We start from the raw sequence: 26,597 nt of genomic DNA, 5'->3' as shown, positions 1-26,597 counted from the left end.
GTGATTTTGTTCGAGAAAGCACGGCGATGAGCGCAAGAGATAAGTTAGCCTCGGTATGAAGAGATAGTTCTTTAGCAAAAAAGGCCTAAATGGGATTCGAGTTTGGAAATGCGGGAGATTAAAGTTTCCAATTCTTCGAGCCTGCCATATAAAGCCTTCTTAGTAGCCTTGCTATTGATTGGGGAACCCAGAATGATGAGGTCATCAAGCTAAAAATTAGATCTTCTAAAATAATATTTATTTTGTATTTATAATTAAAATAGATTTAAATTTTAATATTGCAAGAAATCAATATTTTCGCGAAAAAAATATAAAAAATTAGAATGGCCTTCGCAATCTCCGGATTTAAATCCGATAGAGCATTTGTGGGCTTATATGAAGGTTCAAATTAGGCAAAGAAAAAATGAGAACATTCAGGCACTGAAGGAAAATCTATTGGATATTTGGAATTCTATTCCATCAAAAACACTTGAAAAATTAGTTGAGTCAATGAAAAAAAGGTGTTGGGAGATCTATTCGGCAAAAGGAGGTTATTCTACATATTAATCTCACAATAACCAAATTTTATGCCAATGAAGTCGTTGTTTTTTCCAAATTTCTTAGACAAAATTTCAAAATTTAAATAATTAAATTAATTTTTATCAATTTATATCAGATTTTAAATATATCTGAAGAAAAAATTAAATCATTCTTTGTATGAATGAAGTAAGTTGAAGATTCACCAATATTTATGTCGAGGGGTATAGATTTTTTAAAACTTTCCCGGCTAAATCGTAAATGAATTAAAACAATACCGGCCATCATATACCTTGCAGCATCAGAAATAAGAAGCATAAAATTAACCCTTTCGACCATAAGATTTCGGATCGAATCATCACCAATCTGGGCTATAATATTTTTTGTAGGTGCAGAATCAATTTGCTTGAATGAGACCAAATAAGTAATTTTAGGGGGTTTGATTAATCCCACCAAAACCGCGAAATATCGTTGGTTTCGGATTTGAATCTCATCGACTATTGAAAAAATTTTTTGTTGTCTAGAAAATAAAATTTGATGGAATACTTGAATTTGATCCTAAAAGAATCCATATATTCATCTTAATAATAAAATGGTATGGTGTGTGTCTGTCGTCTGTCTGTCTGTCGTTCTGTCTGTCTGTCTGTGTGTGCACACCAACTTCAAATTGGCAATACGATGTCCTCGACTTACATGATGAGGTCCTTAAAACCTTCCCCCCAAAAAAATTAAAAAAAATTTTTCTGCATTTTGGTCAAAATGAACAACTACGATGTCCTCGACTTACATGATGAGGTCCTTAAAACTTTCCCCCCCAAAAAAAATTAAAAAAAATTTTCTGCATTTTGGTTAAAATGAACAACTACGATATCCTCGACTTACATGATGAGGTCCTTAAAACCTTCCCCCCAAAAAAAATTAAAAAAAAATTTTCTGCATTTTGGTTAAAATGAACAACTACGATGTCCTCGACTTACATGATGAGGTCCTTAAAACCTTCCCCCCAAAAAAATTAAAAAAAATTTTCTGCATTTTGGTTAAAATGAACAACTACGATGTCCTCGACTTACATGATGAGGTCCTTAAAACCTTCCCTTCAAAAAAATTAAAAAAAAATTTCCTGCATTTTGGTTAAAATGAACAACTACGATGTCCTCGACTTACATGATGAGGTCCTTAAAACCTTCCCTCCAAAAAAAAATTAAAAAAAAATTTTCTGCATTTTGGTTAAAATGAACAACTACGATGTCCTCGACTTACATGATGAGGTCCTTAAAACCTTCCCTTCAAAAAAATTAAAAAAAAATTTCCTGCATTTTGGTTAAAATGAACAACTACGATGTCCTCGACTTACATGATGAGGTCCTTAAAACCTTCCCTCCAAAAAAAAAAAAAAAAAAAAATTTTCTGCATTTTGGTTAAAATGAACAACTACGATGTCCTCGACTTACATGATGAGGTCCTTAAAACCTTCCCCCTAAAAAAAATTAAAAAAAAATTTTCTGCATTTTGGTTAAAATGAACAACGCGAATGTCCTCGACATTCATGATGAGGTCCATTAAAACCTTCCAGGCAAAAATCTCACGTATTAAGAATATCCTTGATGAAAACGACAGCGAGAATATTAACAATGATGAACTCCCATTATTCGCGATAAAGAAATTCAATTCATCCTATGTTTTCTCTTTAAAATTAAATGCATATATCATTATCGACCATGAATCAAAATTAAAGCTATTATCATATTTGACTTTGACAGAATGTGCAATCACAGATTGCACGACTTTGAATAGAGTGTGCAATTAACAGATTTTAAAAAACCACTTTGATAGTTGAAACCACATTAGCATAATCATTAACACAATTTACCACCAATTGACGCACGACCTTGAATAGAGTGTGCAATTAACAGATTTTGAAAAACACTTTGATAGTTGAAACCACATTAGCACAATCATTAACACAATTTACCACCAATTGACAGCGCAATCTGAAGAATTTGCGTAAAAATATTCACTATTTAGTTAAGTTTTTCGTAAAGATAGAATTTATTTTCGGTATGTCTCTTTTCCTAAACTTTTTTATTATTCAAAAATAATTTTTTCAATAGATAACCGAAGGAGGGAAGACGACCTAAAGAAAATAAGTTTTTCGTAAAGATAGAATTTATTTTCTGTATGCCTCTTTTTTCCTAATATTTTTTATTATTCAAAAATAATTTTTTAAATAGATAACCGAAAGAAGAAAAACGAAGCTGAAGAAAAAACGGGCACCTTAAGGTAATTAATTAAATCTTTTTTGTGTGTCGCTTTTTTGGCTGCTGCTACTCTGCCTGCCTCTTTTCCGCCAGTGGTTTTATTACGAAATCTTGCGCCACCTAAATTATGCAACGGAACGAGGTTAGTTATCAAAAATTTAATGGCTAACGTAATAGAGGCGACGATATTAACAGGTAAGTATAGAGGTGAGGATGTTTATATTCCACGAATTCCGATAATTTCTGATGAATTACCATTTAGATTTAAAAGACTGCAATTTCCTTTGAGGATGAGTTTTGCAATGACAATAAACAAGGCCCAGTGACAGTCATTAAAGGTAGTTGGGTTATTTTTAGAGAGTGAGTGCTTTTCACATGGACAGCTATATGTGGAATGCTCGAGGGTAGGCAGAAGAGAAAATTTATTCATATATGCCAAGGAAGGACGGACGACAAACATCGTTTATCAACAGGCGATAGAATAGGGTTACATTAAACCAGGTAGTTTTATACATCTACATAAACTTATAGTTGTTTGATGAAACAGGCCCTCCGCAGGAGCTAGGTCGCGGTGAGCGAAGCGAGCTGCCGAGCTAGTCAGCAATATATTTAGCGCAATTTCTAGCTTGTGATTGTGAAGGCACTTGAGCCTACTTGAGCCTAAAAGCTTTTAATAGCGTATGGCACTTGAGCCTACTTGTGAGAGTCCATGACACTGGAGCCGGATTAAAGATCAATCGATGGCTAGAAAACTTCTTGTGTGGGAGGAAATCTTTTGTTCACTGTGGGAACCGCCTATCGAGATGTGTGGAACTTAGAAAAGGCGTCCCGCAGGGATCTGTCTTGAGTCCACTTTTTTTCAACCTCGTCTTGTCGGACGTCTGTACGTAATGGCAAGCTTGTCATCTACGCTGATGATATCCTGGTTATGGATACCTCGAAAAGGATATCACAGTCTTGGAGACGACTGAAATCGTACATTGCCGAGTTAAAGAAGTGGACTGCTGAATAGGGCTTGACCATAGCACCCGAGAAGAGGAACGCGTTGTGCAGCTACATGTTCCTATGCTATGAGTGATTATGATATGGATCTCTCCAAGAGTTTGAATCTACACTACTTTGGAATAATAGTCAACTGCTGTAATTCGTACGCCGACCACGTAGCTAAACAGAGGAAGAGGAGCGTTAGAATCCTCAAAAGCTTAACCAGGTTCTATCTGGATCCGGAAACGTACATTTACGTCTACAAAACGTGAGTACAGCCAGTCCTCGCATATGGCTACAAGGGCTGGTACGGTACGGAAGAGAGTGACTACCTTCGAACAGTTGGAAAAAACAAGACGTTTCGCATTGAACCTGGCTTATGGAGTACAACTTGACGGAAGGCTAGAAAGCTCGCAAGAATCATCTTTGCCCACGATCCGGATGGTCTTGGAGAAAAGTTGTCGACACCGACAATATTTAGGGATACGCATTGAAAGAGACACTTCGGTGCCTTGTTTAATCTCCCCGTTAACGATCTTTCCTTGTTTTCTTTCGGTTTCTGTTCTTCTTTGATCAATAAACAACATTCTATAAATATCAAGATTAATAATTCTTGTTGTTAAGTGCATGTTTGTTTCTACTGGGTTTAATGAAACATTTCCAATGGACCTATCTACGAAGGATAATGAAAGAGAAACCAATAATAACGTAGATCGTGTGGTCCGTGGGCAGCTTGGAACGCAAGAATCTGATATTCCCCCTCCAAATTCGGTTTTTCAACCGGATTGTCTTGCTAATCTGTTAACTCTACGGGCTATCATCGATCAAGTAACGCAGTTGGACGAATGAAGTGGTTAACGTTTCTCGAGCAAGATTCAAAAGAATACCACGTGGTGGATGCCCTATGATTACTCAGGCTTTCAACAAAAAGTTCCCCACGTTTAAATCTGTGGCGAATGTGAAGAGTCTGGCTAAGATGACGGGAACAAAGTCTAACTCTCCAATGGATCAAGAAATGATCACAAAACTGAAATCTCTAATTTTAGAGATTGCTCAATTGAATTTTTTTCCCAAATAGAGCAAGTAAAATCTATCTCTCGAAAAAAACGAAAGCCGGCCAAAAAAGTTCCATATCAACTACTTAAAAAAGAAATATTGTCTAGAATAAATGCATTGATTAATGAATATATAAAGACCAACCCTCCTGTCAATTTGAATGATATTGTTTATGCTGCACAGCTGACATACCAAGCTCTTACAAAATACGAAGAATAACAACTGGAAAGGAATTATGGAAGCAAAACTAATTAAACTTAAAGAACAATACGAACAGACTAATACACTTATTTATCAAAAAGGAAGCTTGAAGTTCGATAATGCAACGAGGGATACGCTGAGTGAATATGGATATCGAAAGGCAAAGAAAGGAGAACTTGGAAGAATTTCTGCTTGCATTGGAGTCGAAATAAAGATTGTTGAGAAGAAACATCGACTCCATGATGCAAGAAAAGAATTTCGGAAACAGAATTAATTCTTTGAACTGAATCGGCGTTGTTTCTTTAATAACAGTGAATGTCTATCATATTGGAAAAAAATATGGAGTAGAAATGAGAAGAGCGATAATGTGTTACAAATTAACAAGAGAGTGACATGGGCAGAGGATACATTTGCAGAGTTTAGTAAGGAAAGCATCTTTGAAATAATTAAACAACTCCCAAACTGGAGAGCTAGCGGTTGTGATGGGGTGTATAATTTCTTTCTAAAAAAATTACCTCAATCCATGATCACTTCTGTAAAGAACTAGTCAGGATAATCCATGGTGAATACACACCGGATGAGTGGTTCTACACTGGAATCACATATCTCATCCCAAAGAAAGATATTTGTCAAGGACCCAAAGATTTGAGATCAATTACTTGTATGTCTAACTTATATAAACTTGCAACGAAATGTGTTAACAGGAAGTTGGGAGATTATATTAAGGCATATAATCTGATTGCCGATAATCAATTGGGAACTTGGCGAATGTGTCAAGGGGCAAAGGAACAAGCAATTCTTAACCGGTGCATTCACAAGCAAAACGGAAATAATTTGTTTTCTACCTGGATTGATGCAAAGAAAGCGTTCGATTCGGTAGATCACGACTTTCTGTTCCAGGTGCTTGAAAACTCCGGACTTTCTAGCTGGATTGTGAATTTTGTGAAGAACCATGTAACGAAGTGGAGAATAAAGCTAATTCTGAATCATAATGAAATCGGAGAGGTAAAATTGGAAAGAGGCATACTCCAGGGTGATTCCTTGTCACCTCAAATCTTTGTCCTGGTGATGGATCCTTTTAGTAGAATTCTGAATGCTAAGTACCCAAAAGTGATGATTGATAACCAAGATCAGGGTTGTATTATATATACAACAAATCACTTACTGTTTATGGATGATCTAAAAATATTTTCACAAAAAGAAGATACAATGATGAATATGATGAATGAGGTAAATAATTTCTTCGAAGCTGTCGGAGAAAAAATGTCGAAAAGTATGCAACTAATCTGGCAAACCTTGGTTCTGAAGCTAAATTGCTTGATGGGATGGAAGGTTACAGATACCTTGGAGTGCTAGAAGATAGAAGAAGCGATGTATTGAAAAGCAAAGTATATCTTTATTTAATTTTCATCTTCATACTGGACTAGTTACTTCCAGATAAAAGTATGTAAATATGGAAATGCTAGATTGGGAAATAGATCGATCAAATCAGTACAGATTTTGGAAATAGTTTAAAATAGCATTGTTAAAAAGCATTTTTTATTTGATTTATTTTATTAGTGATATTAAAATGAATTTTGAGAAAAAATAATTTATGTAAATTTAAATTTATGAACATGATAAAATAAAGTTTAATAAATTGCCTAAATCTGGACATAATAAATTTGTTTGTGTTAGAATGCTCAGTCAAGGCTCGCAACTCGATCTCTCCAGTCTAAAAGTAAATTTTCTGGCCAAAAATCCACAAGGGCTCTCCTTCTGAATTCCGACTCCTTGAAACAATTGGTAAAGGCACCTACGGGACAGTCTGGAAGGTACTTAGCCCATCAATTTGCAGGCAATACATCTCAAGTCAGGCCAACTCACTGCAATCAAGATTATGTTACTGGAGAAAGTCGGGATGTGATTTTATTCTTAGAATGACGTTGAGGCATTCAGACTTGAGGTCGATATTTTGAGAAAAGTTAGTTTTTTGATTTAATATAAGTTTTCCCGCCATCGGAATATAGCCAACTATTTTAATTCGTTTGTCAGTACGCCAATTCGCGGAAAAACGGAGGAATTGTGGATTGTAATGGAATTTTGTAGCATGGGCACTCTAGATAAAATAATAAGGGGTATTTTATTTATTAAATCTAATAATTAGCTACAAAAACTAATATGATGCCTGAAAATTGGATAGCATTTGCTACGCGGGAAATATTATCCGTTTGACGTGGTGCCACTATATTTTATAGGGGTTGGCACATCTCCACCAAAACAACATCATCCACAGAGATATAAAAGGCCAGAATATTCTAATAACACACCGATGTGAAATAAAATTAGGCAACCCGTTAATTCTATTAGTTCTTAGTCGATTTTGGGGTGAGTGCCCTCCTGGACAAGTCGATTGGAGGACGGAATACATTCATAGGCACTCCCTATTGGTCAGATCTCCCATTTACTCTTAGGATGGCCCCGGAAGTGATCAACTGTGAGACAGAAAAGCAGACTACCTACGACGGAAGGGTTAATAGTTAATAAATAACTCAACAGTGTGACATTTGGTCTCTGGGAATAACACTTATCCAAATGGCAGAAGGAAAGCCTCGTATATTTGCCTACTTCATTCCTAGCACTGGCCAACTACCACCCAATGAAGGCTCTTCTTCTCATCCCGACAATCCCCCCACCCAAACTAAGAAGACAGAAAGCCTGGTCTCCCAAGATGCACGACTTCTTAAGGCTGTGTCTACATCGGGACCCTAAAGACCGTCCAAAGTCGAGTGATCTCATATCCCATCCCTTCATAACTCTGGAAAGTGGACAAGTCAGTCAGACTATCAAGCAAATGAAAGAATTGTGCCGTAAGGACTCCAGAAGGAGTCTTGATGGTAGAGAAGGCGAGTAATGTGTAGTTATGATTCACCTCCCCAATAAACCGAGGGACCCAGAAATATCAGATACGAGGAAAGAATATGTCGGTCACGTGGATGTGACAATGAAATCTCCCTCTAGCATAACAGACTCTACTTTGAAGGTCGAAAAACACAAAAAGAGACATCAAAGTCCCCCATTCCGCTCGGATAAGTTTTGTCTTTTTATAATTTTATAGCATTCGGAAAACAATTAAATTTAAACTTAAAAATCCTTTAACTGACCTCACTCTGAAGAAACGGTCTTCTCCAAAGTCTCAATCAGTGCCTGAAATAAGGAAATATAAAATAAAATTCAACTCGGAGGTATTTTGTGCGTGTGTGGTGGATGTGAATCTGTTTGTGGGGACATCCCAAGGACTGTTCCTTCTCGACCAGTCAGGACACGGGGACTGTATGTGTGTCATTTGATGTGGTAGTGTTTCAAATAATGAAGGAGCCTGTGTTTCAAATAAACGTGCTAGTCGGACTGAACTGTGTGGTGATGATAATGCGGAAAATATACAGTCTTAACTGCATTCCTTTGAACTATATGCTCCAGTCGGTCAATCAGAACAGCCCTCCTGCAGTGAGCAGACAATTGATATGTTGCACATTTGTGGATTGTTCATGTTTTAAAACAGTCAGCATTGATGAGAATGTGTTCCTGGCCATTGCTGTTGGGTTTTCCATTGAGATTTATGTGTGGCATAAGGATCCCCATTCGATGTTTATGCCTTATAAGGTACTTCTATGTGGTCATTTCCAGGCTCTCAAATCACTTCGGATTCGACCTCTCTTAGTCAATTTATTTTTTGATTCACAAAAAAATATGAAAGTGGTTTATGGATCTTCCAAGGGATTTAAAATTTTTAATTTCAAAAATAATTCCGTGTCAACAATTTGCACTTCTGAGGACACGGTACTGTCAGTGGTGTAAGTTGTAGATGAGGGGGACTATCATTCCTCACGACGTTGTGACATACCGTTTGGATGACAAGAATGTGTGTCTTTTAGTTCTGTTTAACAGTATTTTTATTTCTTTATTTTAGATCGTGGGATTTTTGTTGATTTTGAAGGTAGAGTGATTAGTGGGAGTTCGGAAGTGCGATTTAGTGAAGAGGCGTATAACGTCAGTTAGCCAATGTGTTATCCTAATATGTCACATGCCTCAGGGATTACTATGCCCCACTCGTTACCTCCGAATTATTTCTGAGAAATAATTGATTAATGATTTTTCAATTTTTTAGAAAAATTAATAATCAATCACAACGACGAACGAACGAACGAAGAATTTTATTGTAAGAAAGAAGAGCGAGACAGAAAATTAGTGCGGAAAGTAATTTTGACGAGACGATTGCTTTGGGCATTCGAGCTCTTCCATGGTTCGTCCGCTTTGTCTGTCTATGAGCAGGGACACCTGCTATTCTCCACGATCGATGAATAGGTCAGTTACTTTAGAGCGTTTCCGAAAAGTTCGGATAGAAGCCTCGATGGCCTGCCGTAGCTCTGGAGACTTGCTCTCCGCCCAGCTTGGGACAGGCTCCCATGGATTTAGCATATAGGCTAGTTTTAGAGCGTATCTCCGTATTTTTTCGCATTTTCGCAGAATTTTCTCATATTGTTTCGAGTAGAACCAAGCTTCCATACCATACAGTAGGCTGGGCAAGATTGTTGCATGGTATACAAATAGGAAGGTATTTGGATTCAAGTGCATGCTTCTTAGGAGTCGGAGAGCGGCGATGGCTTTCCCTTTTCTCCGTTTGAAATGCAAATGGTATCTCGAGTTTGCGTCGATTGTGAGCCCCAGGTAACGTATGCTCTCAGGGCGAGCAATTTCCACCAAAGAGCCGGGTTTGCGATCTTGCGACTTTCTTGGGTTAATTTGGAGATATGCAGATTTGTCCATGGCCAGCGAGAGTCGCTTACCAATGCACCAATTCTTTATCTCCTCAATGTAGCCGGCAAGTCGTTTCTCCGAGGCATTGGTGTCCATCGAGGTGTCCAGAACGAGAACATCGTCCGCGTAGAGGAGTAGGGATGTCCTGGGATCGGAGGGTGTGGGGAAACTGCTCATTACCAAATTGAAAAAGATTGGGCTGAGACAGGACCCCTGCGGAACCCCCCTTCGGAGCGAAATATATCTTGAGAAGAAGCCCGACTCAGAGATAAAAGAGTAGCGATTTGAGAGGAAGCAGCGCATCCAGAGGAAGACTTCCGCTGTTGGCTCACAGAGTTCGATCCTTTCCAGGAGGTCTCTGTGCCAGACGCTGTCAAAAGCCTTTGAGATGTCCAGACATACAAGAGATAAAGTTTCTTTAAACTCCGTTGCTCTCGAGATGGTGGACTGTACCGTAATGAAACAGTCACCGCAGCTACGTCCAGAGCGAAAACCCCATTGCTGCGGGAGCAGCACTTTCTTCTCTTCGGCGTGGAAGTCGAGGCGCTTGGCCATAATTTTCTCCATCAGCCTTGAGATAGTTGGGATTAGGCTTATGGGACGGTAGCTGCTAGCGAGATTCACCGGTTTCGCAGGCTTTTTGATCATCCGGACCTCTGAGATTTTCCATTTTTCCGGCACATGGCCCCATTTGAGACTTGCCGTAAACAGATCCGCGAGGAACACATGTAGGTCTTCGGGTGCTTCCTTAAACAATCGCATCGGTATTTTGTCATGGCCCGGTGCGTTGCCTTTTGACGAACGGATGGCCCAGGTCACCTCTGCAATGGTGATCGGGTGATGGTCCGGCGACAGTGGGCGCGGCAGTGGCTCCGACTCCCGGTTTTGCGACGTTTCCGGATTGGCCTCCTGGATAGTGGCCAGGTGTTCTGCAAATATGTTTGGCATCTCTTGTGGCGAGGCGGGCATACCAGACTGGTTGCACAACCTCGGGGGTGAGGATTTTCCTTCGAGGTTAGCCACTTTGTGGAAACAGTCCCAGAAATTTGGGTATCTGTAGTCCAGGTTTTGACAAGCCTTCTGCCATTTCCTGGCTGCTTCCAGCTTTGTCGCGACGTGGACCTTATAACCAATTTCCGAGATCATGTTCCTAAGTCTTCCCCTGTCAGCTGGGTCCACACAGCGTTTGAGTTTATTTCTCAGCCGCTTCCTTTCGTTGAGGATGATCTTCACTTTCACGCTCAGAGTGGTCCTCCGTGCGCGGTCTGCACTTGACAATTCTCCGTACGACGTTAGATACTGAAGCATGAATTTGCTTAGCTTATCGCTTGCGGAGTCGATGTCGAGGGCTGAGTTATACCCAACAGGGCGACCGTTGTCGTGCAGGAATGCACTTATGGAGCTCCTGTAGTGTGGCCAGTTGATCTTTGAGAGATTGTAGTGAGAGGAAATGTGTTCTTGTCTAACAATGCTAGTGTGAATTTTGATCTCCATTGGTAGGTGGTCACTTCCGATATCGTCAAGGACTGTAGGCTTTTCCATAAGGTTAGCGACAGAGTGAGAACAGATGCACAGGCACAGGTTGTCCCCGCCAAAGGGCGAGTGGTGGTTCGGGTCTTCGGATGTCCTGACGAAAACACCAAGCTTGTCAGTGACCTTCTTCAGTGTTCGACCATCTTGGTTGGTTAACCGACATCCAAACGCCGTGTGCTTCGAGTTTAAGTCTCCGATAAGAAGGCAATGAGCTGTGCTTGAGAAGAATTCGTCAATCAATCTGATGCAGGGGGGGAGATATTTGCAATATATTCCACCGACCTTTATCCAGAAGGAATCAGTTTTCACCTCAAGAGAGAGGAATTCGCACACCGTGCTCTCGATGATGGTGAGGTTACGGATTTGGAGGTTTTCGGCGTAGAAGATGCTCGAGCCAGTCCCTGGCGTAGAGCAGCTTCCCCATTTTAGGTCCACTGACCGGTAGCCCGGAAGTTCGTACGAGTGGTTTTCTTTGAGCTTAGACTCGTTGACGACAATAATGTCTGGATGGCCGCTGTTTACCATCTCAACGAAGTCCTGGTGCCGTCTCTTGATAGATCGGGCATTCACAGCTATGATTTTGACTGGGGCTATGTTGCTGGCGTGCTCCCCTCTAATAGGAGCCGTTGCAGCATCTCAGGTTCCACACCAAGTTTGGTTAGAGCTCCCACACAACGACGAAAGAATTCCATAAGGGCATCTCTGTTGTGCAGGTCCTCGTCCGAGAGGGCACCTCTTTGCGATGAGATATTGTCTGGAGGGGTGTTTGTCTTCTTGCGAGCAGCAGTCGTGCGGCCAGCTCTGGTACTGGAACAAGTGTCAGCCATCGGCTTCGGGTCGAGTTTAGAATCAAAGTCGGAGTCCGCCGATGTCTGAATGCAGACATCAGTCTTGATCGGATTTAAAACTGGCCTCTTCGTCCAGACCGACTGTGCGTTCGGCTTTTACCCAGCGAGCTGGGTTGCTAGCCGGCGGGTTTTTCACAGCCCGTAAGGCTGCTGACGCGGCTTTGGCGAATGGGCATCCACCGTAACATGCCCAGTGTCCAGGACTGTTGCAATTTATGCAGGTCTTGACAGCAGGGTCGTTAGGTCTGGGGTCTGAGTTCGGACACCTATTGTGTCGGTGTTCGCCACCACAGACCAACGACATAAAATTCAACCTATATATTAGGTTAATTAGAGTACAATTTAATGATATACTAAAAGATGCTTTAAAACAAATAAATTAAAATAATATTTTTATACAACAAACCATTTTGACTGATAAGCACATTAAAACATATTTTAAAAATGTGAATTGTGTGAAACGCTTTAAAGGCACATAATTTGATAGTTTTATAATTAACTCTAACCAGTTTTTAGTTTTATTTAAAACATTTTTTTTAAAACGAAAAATTAAATTTGTCCTTTTTTGATTCTTTTCATGTGAACAATCTTTGTATCTCCATTCGAAAATTCTACTTTAAATTTTTTCAAACCCTAAACCCAACCAATTCCCTAACCTTCACCCTAACCCTAACCTTCACCCAAACCCTAACCTTCACCCAAACCCTAACCTTCACCCAAACCCTAACCTTCACCCAAACCCTAACCTTCACCCAAACCCTAACCTATACCCTAACCTATACCCTAACCATAACCATGAGATAAAACAGCATGCTTAATTTATTGTTTTTTAATGATAATGGTAAGCATTGAAAAAATAAAAATCCATAATATTATTAATTTTTAAATAATAAGTAAATATATTTCAATCATTTAAATATTTTAAATTGAAATTTTAAAAATTTAGAGCAATGGTAACGAGCGGGGCATGGTAACGAACAGGGCATGTGACATAATATTACCAGCTTACTTGGAACCTGATTTACTGTTGGTTTGGAACAGAGAGTCGATTAAGATGTATTCAGCAGCTTCGGGTGTTGTTTTAGGATATTTTGTGCATAAAAAATTGGAGTCGTTACATTATTTGTGTTGTCGAGACAGAAATGTATTGAGGGTGGTCATTCTGTCTGTAGGTGTTCTTCAGTAATGGAAAGAGTGGCAACTCACTCCCACACTTGTATTCGCTTACACTGTGTGATACAATGTTTTGCATTCCAAAGAGAGGCTGTGTATCAAATCTTGACAGTAATAGTTTATAGTCACTCTATTTTACTTTGTATATTGTTTCATGATTGTTGTATTATGTCACCGTCTAAGGAAATGGACACTTTATTTAAAATTCTTACATATAAAATATACCTTTATTTAAGATATTGCTAAGTCTGTCTTATATGTCATCATTTGTTCAAGATCCATATCTCTTATAGAATTCGGATATTGATAGCTAACAAAATTAAAGGAACGAAAAATGACCAATTTGAGAAGGTTGAGTGTATTTATTTTATAATTAATAAAACACGTTGTTGGCGTGGTCCTCTTGACAAAAGCGTTTATATCAAAGAATAGCGAAGATAATGTTCCGACGATGTTCTCACATGATACTCCCCCTTGTACGAAATGTCTCTCCTTTATCCCCAGGAAGAACGGGTTCATTTGTTTGCATTATTTCAACCTCAGCTGCCTCAAAATTTTAAACAAGGCAGCAATAAAGGTTTCCCCCTCTTCCCTCTCATCCAAAAACCTTACATCAGATGCTTTATGAAGTGGTCCTTTGCCTTCGTCCCTCTCACAGAAGGATATACGCAAGTTAAATAAAAACTCTTTCTGAGGCTTCTGAGACGGCAAGAACTTGTCCAACTGGCTCTATTGATCACCCTTTGGATGTCAACTCATTAAACTATCCGAGTTCCGAGGTTCTTTGAAAATTCCCATACGGATTCCCAAGTCGTCAGGCGGCCGCAAAGGTTGGTCTCGCCTAATCAGCTTTGCCCCACTTGCGCTTGGAACCCCTACCCGAACTGGGGGAATCCATTCCGTTTTTTGACATTGATTAAAGAGAACATCAACAGAATAACAACTTTCCCAGAAGTTATCAAAAACGTCCCCAAAAGTGCAAAAATAACACAAAAAACATCCCGTATAAACACCCTGAATGAACATGTCAGTATCAAACTAGTCAACGGTGACTGGAGAGGCAGGCAATACGCTGATATACGCTATAACCGCTTTAGTCGGTAGGATATTGAACGGTGAGATGCCCCACTTTGCGAGGAACATGCTCTACTTGGTACATCTACTTACATTCCGGAAAAAGGACGGCGAAATCGGTCCCATAGAAATTGGAAACTACTTCCGTCAGAAACCTTTTCTTTTCTAACGGAGTTTTGAAGCTTGATTTAAGCAACCCTTTCAACAGTATAAGGAGAGATTGCATCCTCCAGGCTTGCCTTAAAAAGGCTCCGGAAATCGCCCAGTTGGTCTTCATTTCCTACGGCGAAGAAAGCATCTTTGGGAACCAGGAGTTCAGGAGAGTGACCCACTTGGGCCGCTCTTTTTCGCCCTCGCAATCGATGATGTCGTACACTTCCTAAACTCTCCTTTCAATTTACGGTACTATGCATTGGTTTGCGAATTTATTGAATCCATTTCCGGGACTTCTCACATCTCATCTCTGCCTTCGGACACCTCGGGCTAGAGTTAAATGTAGGAAAATGCGAACTTTTGAGTATAAACTATCCCCAGGCAAAATTCTCGATTTGAGAAAACAATCCCGGTGTTCAGACTAAAAACGTGTCCGAAGTCACATTCCCATCTGTACTAAGGGCTCACCTGGTGAAAAGAGACCTGAATTCCGTGACCTCCCAAACAGGCTTTTGTCACTAAAGTCGACATCGCCTTCTTCCTTATGAAAAGCAGTATGTACATGCTAAAACTGCTGTACAAGCTCAGCTGCCTGCCATGCTACTCTTATCTTAAAATGCTATCTTCTATGGAAACCTCCGTAAAATCGTCCACGGAAGCAGTTCTGAACATCGCCTTTGACGAAATCGGTTGGACCCAGGAAAAAATTCTCGTCATTTTCTGAGGGATGGGCCTCCGGGCGCCCAAAGACCTGGCGCCACATATCCACTTCATCTCAGTTTCCAGAAACTTCACCCCACTTGTCCAAAATGTTCTACTCTCCTTCAACAAATTTTCCCTATCCAAATTCTTGAAAAACGTTGGTCTCCTTATCGCTCGGAAAAATATGGATGCACGTGAATCTTCTTGGCTGAGACAGAGGATCTCGGTTGCAATCATTCACGGCAACATGTATGCTATCCATTTGGTCGGGACCTAACCGTTCTCTGGCAATGTTCGCAGATCGAGTTCGTCTTTCTTCCCGGATTTTATTATTTTTTTTAAAGTAGACAAAAATTACTAATATAAATCAATCTTTATCAGTTGGAAAAAGTAGTACAAAAAATGCAAAACACAAGCGACACCGCTTTATATAGCTGGAAGAATCCTCGCCGATTTATTCTAAATTCATAGTTGATAGATGATGAGATTAGAAAGCAGAATTAAAATACAGTGAACCCTCGCAAATTAGCCACCTCGCAAATTGGCCAAAGAAAAAAAAGTAGAAAATAAATTATTTTTTTAATCACGTCTTATAAAATTTCTCGTGGACGTTATACTCGGCTCACTTTTCTTGAAAAAACACAAATTATAAACTACAAGGAAGAAAATGACAGTGTAGGTGGTTTTTTGAATGATTCCTTAATAGCGTGTAAGGCTGCGAATTTTGCCGAAAAGTTAAAACTTTGTAACTTAAAAATTCTAATGGATTTTTGGCAAAATTCAAAAAGTGACGGTTTTAGAATGCTAAAATTACATGGAGAGATGCGAACTGATAGAGAAGTTGACATTAATTCCTTTCGTGAAGAATTCAACGAGATTTCTAAATTGTATAAGCCTTATCTAATTTATAATTTGGATGAAACTGCATTATACTACAAGCTTATTCCATTGAAAAACGTATGCAGAATCCGATTCCAAGGATACAAAAATTTTAAAGACCGTGTGTCTATTATGCTTTGTTCAAACATGACCGGAAGTGAAATCTGGATGATCGGAAAACCGAAAATGTCTAGATGTTTTAGAAATTTTGACTATGGATGTCTTGTTTCATATTATTATAGCTCACAGAAAGCTTGGATGACTGGATTTATTTTTATTGATTGGATCATTAGCTTTGATCTCCTGCTTAAAATTGAAAAGAAGACAATTTTATTGCTAATAGACCACTGTCCTGCACATTCTATTCCTCAAAACTGGGATTGTATTAAGATTTTATTTTTTCCTGAAAATTCTACTGGATTACTACAACCAGTGTATATTAGAATTATAAAAACCTTCAAGACTCATTTCATGAGAAGAAAGCTACAGTAATTAACTGATTTGCTGGAGACTGAAAATATTTCTGTATACAATTCATACAAAAAATTGACATTAAAAGATGAAATTTTGTTTGTTGATATGGGTTGGGGTCACGTATCCACTGAAACAATTCAAAATTGTTTTAAGATTTCAAATAAATCTAGTCACGAAAATCCATTAATTGAACATTATAACACTGAAATTGAAAGAACTGATATTTTCGATCCTTTAATGAGTGAAGATTTTTTAAATATTGAATGCACAGAAGATCAAGATATAAACGAAAATTGTGTACAAGAAGATCAAGAGTTTGAAAGTAGCGACGAAGAGACAAAAATCATATATCCACTCGATAGAAAGGATATTGCAAGAAGATTAACTGAAATAGAAAGGGAACTTTACTGTAATGCAGAAAATGAGTATGATGTTTCGCTATTACTGCAATAAGAAATTACAAAGCAAAGTTAAAAAGAGCCAATAAAAACGAATTAGGGATTGAATATTTTTAATAAAATTTAAACGTGTTTATTATGAAAATAATAACTGTAAACGAAAACAGAGAGAAAAGAGAGTTAACAAGAGGACTTCCCGCCTCGTAGATGGAGAAACAGTTTCCACGTACAATGGCAAGGGAAATCCTCTGAAACGTGTTTATTATATTTTTTTAAGTATTGATTTTTTTCAGATTGGCCATAAAATTTATATGTACCAAAAATGGTCAATTTGCGAGGGTTCACTGTATCTAAAATAGAATGACTACACCAAGGACGACTTTGAGAAAAATACGTGAATATTGAGTGTTTTACCACTTGGGTTGTTTAGTGTCACTCAACTCCAGACATGAGAAACGGCGGAGTATTCGATTAAAACTTTTCTATAATTTTTTCCACCCGTTCGAATATTGGGTTGACTGTAATCACGATAGTCCCAATTTCTAATGGGAATGGTTCTTATATAGCAGATTATTCGCTGACAAAAAACAAAATTACTAGCATGTTGGCCATGAGGATTATTTTGTGAGAGTATTACCTCTTCCGTCGTCGTCTCCAACTGAGTCCCTATTAAGAAAAGGATTTTTTTAACCCTTCACTGCATATTTCATAAGACTGGCTACTTATATATATGCGTAGAACGTCTGAGATGTCGAATTGTGTCTGGAAAAAACAAAACAGGCTTTTAATTATAATTAATATTTGCTTGATGTGGACAGACTTATTTGTGACATAAAAAAGTAACCAGGCAACCTTCATGTCTCCAAAGAAGTGCCGAAAATTAAAAATAATAAGTTTGGGAGACAGGCGAGTAGGGAAAGTAGTTTTTTAAAATGATTTCAAGAGCTGCATAATAAAACGGTTCTGCGAGAAAAGGTTTCTAGCCAAATATTCGCCGACGATCGGAATAGACTACGGAGTGGCCAAGTATTGGTGGCACTCATAAATAGGGCAACTATCCAAGACGAGGACTCGAGAGTTAACATATTTGACATGTCCGGCAACCCTGTTTACTATGAAGTAAGGGTGAAGTGATTGATTGAGGTCCGGAATGAGTTCTACAAGGACACACAAGGAGTTCTTCTCGTCTTTGATATCTCAGCGAGGGACAGTTTTGAGTCGTTGGAGACGTGGATGGAAGAACTACACAGACACGTGCAAGACGACAAGCTTGTTGTGGTTGTGTGCGGAAATAAAGTTGCCCTCGCAATAATTCCCAGGCCGACCAAAAGCGACAGGTCGATGAAGGAACAGCGCGTTGTTGGGCCTACGAACACAATTTCTTTTATTTTGAATGTTCGGCTAAAACAGGAGAATCGATAAACACCATTTTTGAGGTCGGGTAGTGAAAAAAAGGTTTAGAAGTTGTTCGAGGGTATATGTCAAGTTTCGAGGGACGGGTTCTACAAGGTACCTTCGAATGAGATGCCGAAACACTCTCTCGAGGCAATTAAAGCTATAAATAGATTGACCAGTGGAAGGAATGATTATGAGAAACTGGGTGTCGGGTTTGACGCCTCCACGTATTGCATTTCCTGACGAATTTTAGAGAAGAAATTAACAAGGTTTACAAAAAATTGGCCATTCTACTGCACCCTGACAAGTGTTGTGTGCCAGGCACGGAGGGGGCATTTAAAATATTATCATCTACAAGGATAAATCTGTTGCGTCGATTGTAAAATAATAATAATGATTGTGACAGTAATTATTCTTTTCATTTGTAATCTGTCCAACTATATTGAGTGTTCTCTTGCCTCCTTTGAGTCACTTTCTCGATTTGGCTGTTTAATAATTGTCGTATGTCATAGCGTCCGGGCTGTTGATAGTGTCCGGGCTGATGAGAACGACTAATCACTTAAAAACACTAACAAACAGTCGTTCTTGTTTCAATAGAAACAAATTAGAGTGATGTTAAATCCTCAAGGAAAAGAATAAGGCTATTTTATAGAGATTCGAAAAAATATTTACGTAATGTCTATTTTTAATATTTTTTAAATTATTTTTTTAATTTAAATTTCAAATTTGATTTTTTAAATCCCTTTTTTGTTTAATATTAAAACATCCTATGAATTAAAGAACATAATGAACTATGTCGAATATAATGAGTATCCTAATGATTTCAATGAAAATCAAAAGCGTACGTTACGCCGAAAGTGTCAGAATTTAAAACTTATAATGGAGAATTAATTCTTGCACTTAATGGAAACTTTCGTACTGTGTCTGTTCCTTTCAAGAATCCAAAATCATTCATTTTAACTAAAGAAATTCTATCGGACATCCTGGAGTTTCCAAGATGTGTCATTTAATTTCCCAAAAATATATTGGTATAAATCGAAGTTATTCGCCTATTTTATATCAACTTGTGATTCTCGCAACCATTTCAACAGTCTAAAGACATGCAAAGATATTCAAATGATTTCCGTTTTACATAAATTCGTTAGATTTGTGGCGGATTGTATGGATCTTCGGAGATATTCTTTTAATAATAGAGAATATAAATGGATTTTTAATATAATTGATTGTTAGGTCATTTTCCTTAATGAGTAAAACTTCTCAAAATATAAGAAATTCTTTTGAAGACTTGTTTTACTCGGTTGGGCCACGTGAAACCTTACACACGGATAAGGGAAAAGAGTTTTGTAACTCTGAAGTTTCATTTTTCGGGATTCAAAACTGTTTCTTTGTTTGATAATAAAGAAATCGAATCATCATTCGAACGAATGGAGTATTCATCGGAGGATGAAATTAAAAAAGATTTTGATAACAACGTGAATACAAAAAAACATAATCAGTTGGGGTTTGCGTTCAGGAAAGGATTAATGTTAAGGTCGGGATCATACAGTAAGTCAAATTAGTTTTCGGACACTTGTTTATTTTTAATAAGATTTGATTTACAGCTAGGGTTAGAATTGGAATAAGAGTTTGTGTTAGTGTTTAAATTAGATTTGGCTGATGTTAGGGTTTAAAGTCAAAATATGGTTAGGGCTTGGATTCGAATTTTGGGTAGTACTAAAGTTAGTTTTGGTGTTAAAATTTGGGATTTTCTCGTCAGAATTTGAATTATATCATCAAACATCATAAGCAATAGAGACAGGTGAAAATTTTCAAAAAATGAAGAATTTGATTATAACTTTAAATAATCGATATTTGAGTGATTTGTAGTTTTTATCAGATATTTTAATACTTCATTTAATGCTTTAAATTTTATTGTTATTTTGACTTACTTAATTTAATCTTATCGTTTTATTAATGTGCTGCTACTGTTACGACGTGTGCACCACCTCAAATAAATAATCTTACCAGAACTAACCTTTCTAGGGAAAGAGGCAGGCCACCCGCGTTGTGCAACAGGACTGGCAGGACTGCAATCCGCGCCATCTGTGAGAGTATTGAGTGCACGGAGCAGCAGCCATGGTGTTGGGCAGGTTTCCAAGAATGCCCAGGAATGGTTGGCCATACTTGACTGAGCTCTTCAACAGCACCTTTAGTGCATCCCTGTCCGTTGCTGAGTTTAAAAAGTTGGCGTCCCATAAAACTGCTGCTCCGAGGGGGAGGACCAGTCAACCGGCGACTGTAGGCCCCCCGTGCAGTGTAGTGCACGAGCACCAGAGTTGTGATTTATCACTACTCAAGCATGTGTATCAAAGAATGAGGTAGAAGAGTATTCTTGTTTACAAGAAGAAACTCTACCTATGAATCGAGGTGTAAACATAATCGAGAGAACAACCTGTTTGAGTTTAATCGCAGGATGTTTTATCGTCGTTTACACGATGATGGGGTGAAGGAGGGTAGCCAGCAAGACTCGGAGATGTTAGCCACATGGGGGAGTATGTGGAAAGTCCGACCTCGCAAGGGAAAAGTGGACTTTAGCTTAGAGTCCACCAGACCCTTGATGACCGAGTCTTGCGGTGTCTTTGACATTCGCAAACTCACTTATGTCTATGTGGGTGGATGTTAAGAAGGCATTTGACTCCGTTGATCATGCATATCTCATCGAATGTCTACACAAGCTGTCTGCCTGTGTGGTTCATTAGTTTTGTTAAAGCTGTGATGAGTATGTGGAGTGTTCATCTCGAGTATAACAAACACACAATCGGTGAGGTAAAACTAGAGAGGGGGATTTTACAAGGAGATAGCATGTCGCCGCTACTCTTTGTACTCTGTCTCGAACCATTGAGTAGGCTCCTCAATGGAAGACACTAACAATTGTCAATAACTCATGAGAGACGTTTGTTTAACACGAACCACCTTGTGTTTATTGACGACATTAAATTGTTTGCTCGGTCCTCAAACCAACTCCGCTCTATGGGAGAATGTGTGAACGAATTCCTGAGGAAAATAGGATTGGAACTTAATTTTTCCAAGTCGGCGACGAACTCGCAATTATGTGGCGATCTGGTCAAGGTCTTGGAAGATCACGAGGGATATAAGTACCTCGGGATCACTGAAAGCCCCAAATCGCTCATACTTCCAGAAACCAATATCCAAATAATAGAGGGAGTTCGGAAGCGGGCAGCAATGTTATGCAAAACTCATTTAAATGCAAGGAATTTATTCCATGCGTTGAATGAATATGCAATATCATTGCTTAACTATTATGTAGGTATTGTGGAGTTTGAGCCACAGGAGTACGATGATATGGATTGTATGATCCGTAGAGTACTGAGAGAAAACCATGTCCATGTGCTGGCACCTAACAAGAAGAGGCAATATTTACCACGTGCTCAATTCGGAAGGGGGTTTTGTGGAGTGGCCCATTTAAGTGAGCGTATTTTCCTGAAGATGCATGACCACCTGGTGGTAGTGTATCAGATAGGATGTACGCAATCTTGCAAACGGAAAAGGCACGAGCTAGTCACCTTGGAACTATAAAGGCCTATTTGTCGGCTAAGTACGGTTTCGAGAGTGAACGAGTGGTAGATGTGAAGGGGTTGATCAAAGTACAAAAGGAGTCTTTGATTAAAAAGATCAACTTAAAAGTCCTTCACAAGACCCTCTTCCAAGCTTTGGACAATCCGCATGTTGACGTTAAGTCGTCAACGACTTGGCTAAGATATGGAAATAATTCCCCTCGATCCAAAGGATTATTTACCTATCTGCAAGATCGAAACTTTTTCTGGAATCGATCTAAGGTCTGTCCTCATTGTAAATTGAGGTGCCTGTCCGTAGACCACATAGCCACGAAATGCGGTAGTATGCTTTACCACGACTATACGTGGAGGCATAACGAGGTTGTACGTAGTTTACACTTAATGCTGTGCAATAAGTATGGGATTAGACGTTCCAGAAAGTTGCGAACTCATAAAGTGCAGTCTGTGGTCGAGAATGCCAGAGTATGCCTTAAAGTGGATACTAGTATTCACACCTCGATACTTGTCCAGCACAATAAGCCGGACATTGTGGTACAAGATAAGGTCTCTGGCGAGATACTTATCATAGAAGTTGGCATCACATGTCTAGATCGTTTGACCACGGTGGAAGTGGAAAAGAAGCGTAAGTACGACCTTCTTGCAAACGAGCTTGGGTTGATGCACAGATGCAAGTCCTTGTCATTCCTTGCGTGATGACATGGGAAGGAATTGTATCGAAGTACCACAAGGTTATCTTAGGCAGTTGGGAGTCGATAGGTACATTCAGGCCTATATGCAGTCCACTGTCCTGAAGAGAACTCTAAAGAGTGCATCTGTTGATGCGCGCAGATCCAGCCCCCTAATGCCACATGGGCAGAATTATCGGCTGGAAAATGCTCTCACAGAGCTATTCCTTCGACCAGAAGCAGAAGAGGCTGGTCTCCAGACTTCAGATGCGGACGGGTCGATCATAATTACATAAAAACTTTTAAAGGAAAACTATCTTTATCTTATCGTTTTTATGTTATAACTTATAAATATCTCAATAATAATGACATTACGTAAAAATTTATGAGGTTTGAGTTTTTGGTTCTGAGTATTTGGGTTTTGTCCCCCTCCAAGGCAAGAATTATAAAACTGCTGGAGAAAACGATGAGATTAGCGTCAAGGTGGCCTTCGGCGTAAATCTAAGAGAGAAAATACCGAGCTGGCGCGAAGTCTTTCCTATGATTGGCGAGCTTGTTGAAACCCAATTCCAAAAGTTCCTAGAGAAGAGAAGAAAATAGCCCCGGACGACCCTGTGTGTAGGCCACTATTGGCCCTTAATTTCTTTTATGTCCGATATCCCTTTGCAAAATAAACCTTTATCTATCTATTATCTATCTAAAAATTTTTTCGAATTTCTATAAAAAAAGCCTTATTCTTTTCCTTGAGGATTTAACATCAGTCTAATTTGTTTCTATTGAAACAAGAACGACTGTTTCTAAACAAATAGCGAACACTGAACTCTTCTGAGTCGAAAAATGCGCCACAAGAGACCAACCGAATTATGGCGTTTTACACATTCTGATTAGACCGGTGTCTCCACTGTGAATTGGAATCCCCGGTCTAGAACGAATATGAATTATAATCTACGAAATAAACACCACAGTATTTTTCCAGTCACTATGTGCTTTCTACTCTGAAATGAATTCAAGCATGTCGAATAAGACGTTTGGAGGATGGCACTGTCCTTCTCTACTGTCTCCCGGAGTGTGACCAACGACATCCGTGGGGTACCTTCAAAGATTTTTCCCGGCCTTGATCATCGGAAAATTTGGGAAAACAGAGATTTTATTGCTTATATAAACACTATGTTAATCTACAATTTTAGTCAATGTATAAATCTCGACGTATAGACAATAGACTTAAATTATTTTTTCATTATTTTTTAATTTAATTTTAATAGGATTGTTTAATTTTAAATGGGATTGTTGATGCGGCTGCAATCAAGTCTGATGAGCAAATAATACAGGAATATAACCGGTTATTGTCTCTAAACAGGCTCTTCGGCGATAATATAGAAGAGTGTGTAATTTGGTGCGCAGAGAGGCGGTTGATCTCTAACACAATGAAATGCGTCCGCTGTAAAGTAAGACTTATATTCTCACAAATAGAGACGCTGTCGTTTATCTAAGTCAAGAAGAAACGTGGACAACGCAATTTGGTCATGTATTCCATGCAATACTCCTCGAAGTATAAGAACGAACAGCTGGTTTTGCAGTAAGTGATCCTTAAACTAATTTTAGGAAGTCATTTACCGCTAGCGAAAATTTTGATGCTTACGTTGGCATTAAATTACCAGGGAAATCTCATTCTGTACGATCTAGAAATTTCGCAAAATACGATTACAGATTAGGCGAACTTTTGCAGAGAACTTATTACGGTGTCTCTTGCAAATGCTCCTATTAAACTTGGGGTACTCGTGGTTAATGAAGATACATTATGTAATTCATTTAATTTTAATTTTTAGATGAGCCGATAGTGGAAATCGACGAGTGTAAATTTTTTCACAGAAAGTACCATTAAGGTCATTGGCGACCAGGTCATTGGGTATTGGGTGGAATATACAGGGAAACTAGAAAGTGCTTTTTTGAAGAAGTTGCATGTTCTTTTTCCATTTATCCTTTAGACAGAAGTAGATTACCAAAACTATATTAACCAATTAATTTTGTGATGTGATAAGACAAAATAAAGAAATACTACCAATCGAAAGAACCCACAATCGAGTCGATGCTTGGGGTATACGGCTTCATTGCACACACCGACCACCAAAATTCAATTCGGTTCATTGAGTGTCTCAAAAATAAGGAATCAATCCCCGACTACTCCTAGGTACTCGACTGTGGGGCAGGCATTGGACGAGTCTCCAAACGTGTGGTTTTGCTAATGTGCCAGAAAATGGATCTCTTCAACATGGCCCCTGACTTTATTTCCAATTCCCGACTGTACATTGGAGAACAGGACTATGCGAGACTTTTTCCTGGAACAGAACTATTATCACATTTTGTGAATGCAGTGGGTGTCCGGCCACTTACTGCGAAGAAATTTCGTTCGCTGGGACTCTCTCGGGGAGTGGAGTGGTCATTGTGAAGAACAACACTGCCGGAATGGACTATACTGACGACTACTTCTTGGAAGAGGACAGCACGGCTATTCGTTCTTTCAACACGTTTTGTGACATTTTCCATGAAGCAGGACTCACTGAAAAAAAAGCTAATCATATAAATTTGGAATAAATATTAAATTTATATTAATTATAAATTAAAATTTTTGCGTACTTAAAACTATTGAGTATTTATTCTTTGGGAAACCTAAACGTTGGAAGGAATTAAATTTATTTATTTCCTTACATCTCGTTTTGTTGTTATAAATAACGTTCACTTAACCTGCCACAATGTCCGAAGTTTCCAGAACAAATCCAATTTACATAAACTCCAAAAATTTAGTAAAAGTATATTATTATAAGAAGAAGAATGGTCCTAAAAAACCAAGAAAAAATAAAGTATTCCACGTAATATTTAAATTATAAGAAATTAATTGACAATCAAAAATTAAAGGAACAGGGTTCTTTAAATTTAAATTTGGATAAAAAGTAAAACTCGAGTTTTTTAATTGAAATAGAAATCCTTTAGTTTCCGTAACTCCTCAATCACTTGCGGAGACAAATTCTTCTGAATTAACCCTGAATACTAATTTTTTAAACGAAAATTATACAAACGAAATAAACCACAACTATTATTATCCCTACCAGTATTACACCGAGGAGGGTCACACCACGACTTGCACTACTACGTTCCTCAGAGTTATTCTGTTAATGGAATGCAGTTTCCTCAATTAGGAAGTACCGAGTTCCTTAATAAATGTGATTGGATGGTAGCTGGAGAATACGTTGGAGACAATCCATTTAATTACCAGCTTCCTCAGTACTCATATTATCCCGATTCATCATGGAAAAACAATTATCAAGTTCCTGATCCAGTCACGGGATATTCTTTGCAGGAATATAGTAAGATTATTCCCCATTGACAGTTCTCGTGATTCTAAAATTCAGTTTAATAAATGAAAAATATTTTTTTGATTTTTTCAATTGTGTTGAAGAAAAAGTTGAATATAGACATGTGATCAGAATCACTGATGAAGAGATAAATTCAGCCAGTAGCCTCATAATTGAAGAAAATATAAAGACAATACAAAAAGTGGGGATAAAGATGCTGTAACTGATTTGGTGACGGAGAATAAAAGAGTGATGTTGGTCATGTTGCTAAAAGAAGGACAATAATCTCTAGCGGATAACGAGCAGATTAACATCGTAATAATTAGTTAATTGGATTCTTCTAATCACTTTACCAAAAATAAAAAACAGTCATAAAACCTTTGACTATTTTTGGTGCGATGACTAATTGAGTTTTGATGGATTTTCGTAATGTGACAAACCCAATTGATTGCGGGCAGTAAACCAGCCACACACCTACATTTTAGACCAAATGTAGTCTCTGCAATACGCGATTTTATAATTTAGGTGAGTAAATTTCATCTAAAATTTATCCTGTAAAGGACTAA

General features: G+C 38.5%; 2 protein-coding genes across 2 annotated transcripts; both read left to right on the top strand.

Moving 5' to 3' along the window:
- Positions 1–16,096: 16,096 nt before the first annotated feature.
- On the top strand, positions 16,097–16,666 carry LOC115228130 (tigger transposable element-derived protein 6-like). Its single transcript, XM_029798789.1, has one exon. It carries the CDS (start codon positions 16,097–16,099, stop codon positions 16,664–16,666), a length of 570 nt encoding a protein of 189 aa, XP_029654649.1.
- Positions 16,667–21,962: 5,296 nt separating this feature from the next.
- On the top strand, positions 21,963–22,709 carry LOC115228129. The gene has a single exon (XM_029798788.1). It carries the CDS (start codon positions 21,963–21,965, stop codon positions 22,707–22,709), a length of 747 nt encoding a protein of 248 aa, XP_029654648.1.
- The last annotated feature ends 3,888 nt before the right edge of the window (positions 22,710–26,597 follow it).

Source organism: Octopus sinensis, unplaced genomic scaffold (genome assembly GCF_006345805.1).
Source record: "Octopus sinensis unplaced genomic scaffold, ASM634580v1 Contig09569, whole genome shotgun sequence".
In the NCBI taxonomy this organism is placed as follows: domain Eukaryota; kingdom Metazoa; phylum Mollusca; class Cephalopoda; order Octopoda; family Octopodidae; genus Octopus; species Octopus sinensis.
The sequence above is the reverse complement of the archived record's forward strand: the minus strand, read 5'-3'. Positions and strand labels throughout refer to the sequence as shown.

Excerpts from the sequence above, each read along its gene's own strand:
- LOC115228130 (XM_029798789.1), top strand. The coding sequence starts at position 16,097 with ATGCTAAAATTACATGGAGAGATGCGAACTGATAGAGAAGTTGACATT.
- LOC115228129 (XM_029798788.1), top strand. The coding sequence starts at position 21,963 with ATGTACGCAATCTTGCAAACGGAAAAGGCACGAGCTAGTCACCTTGGA.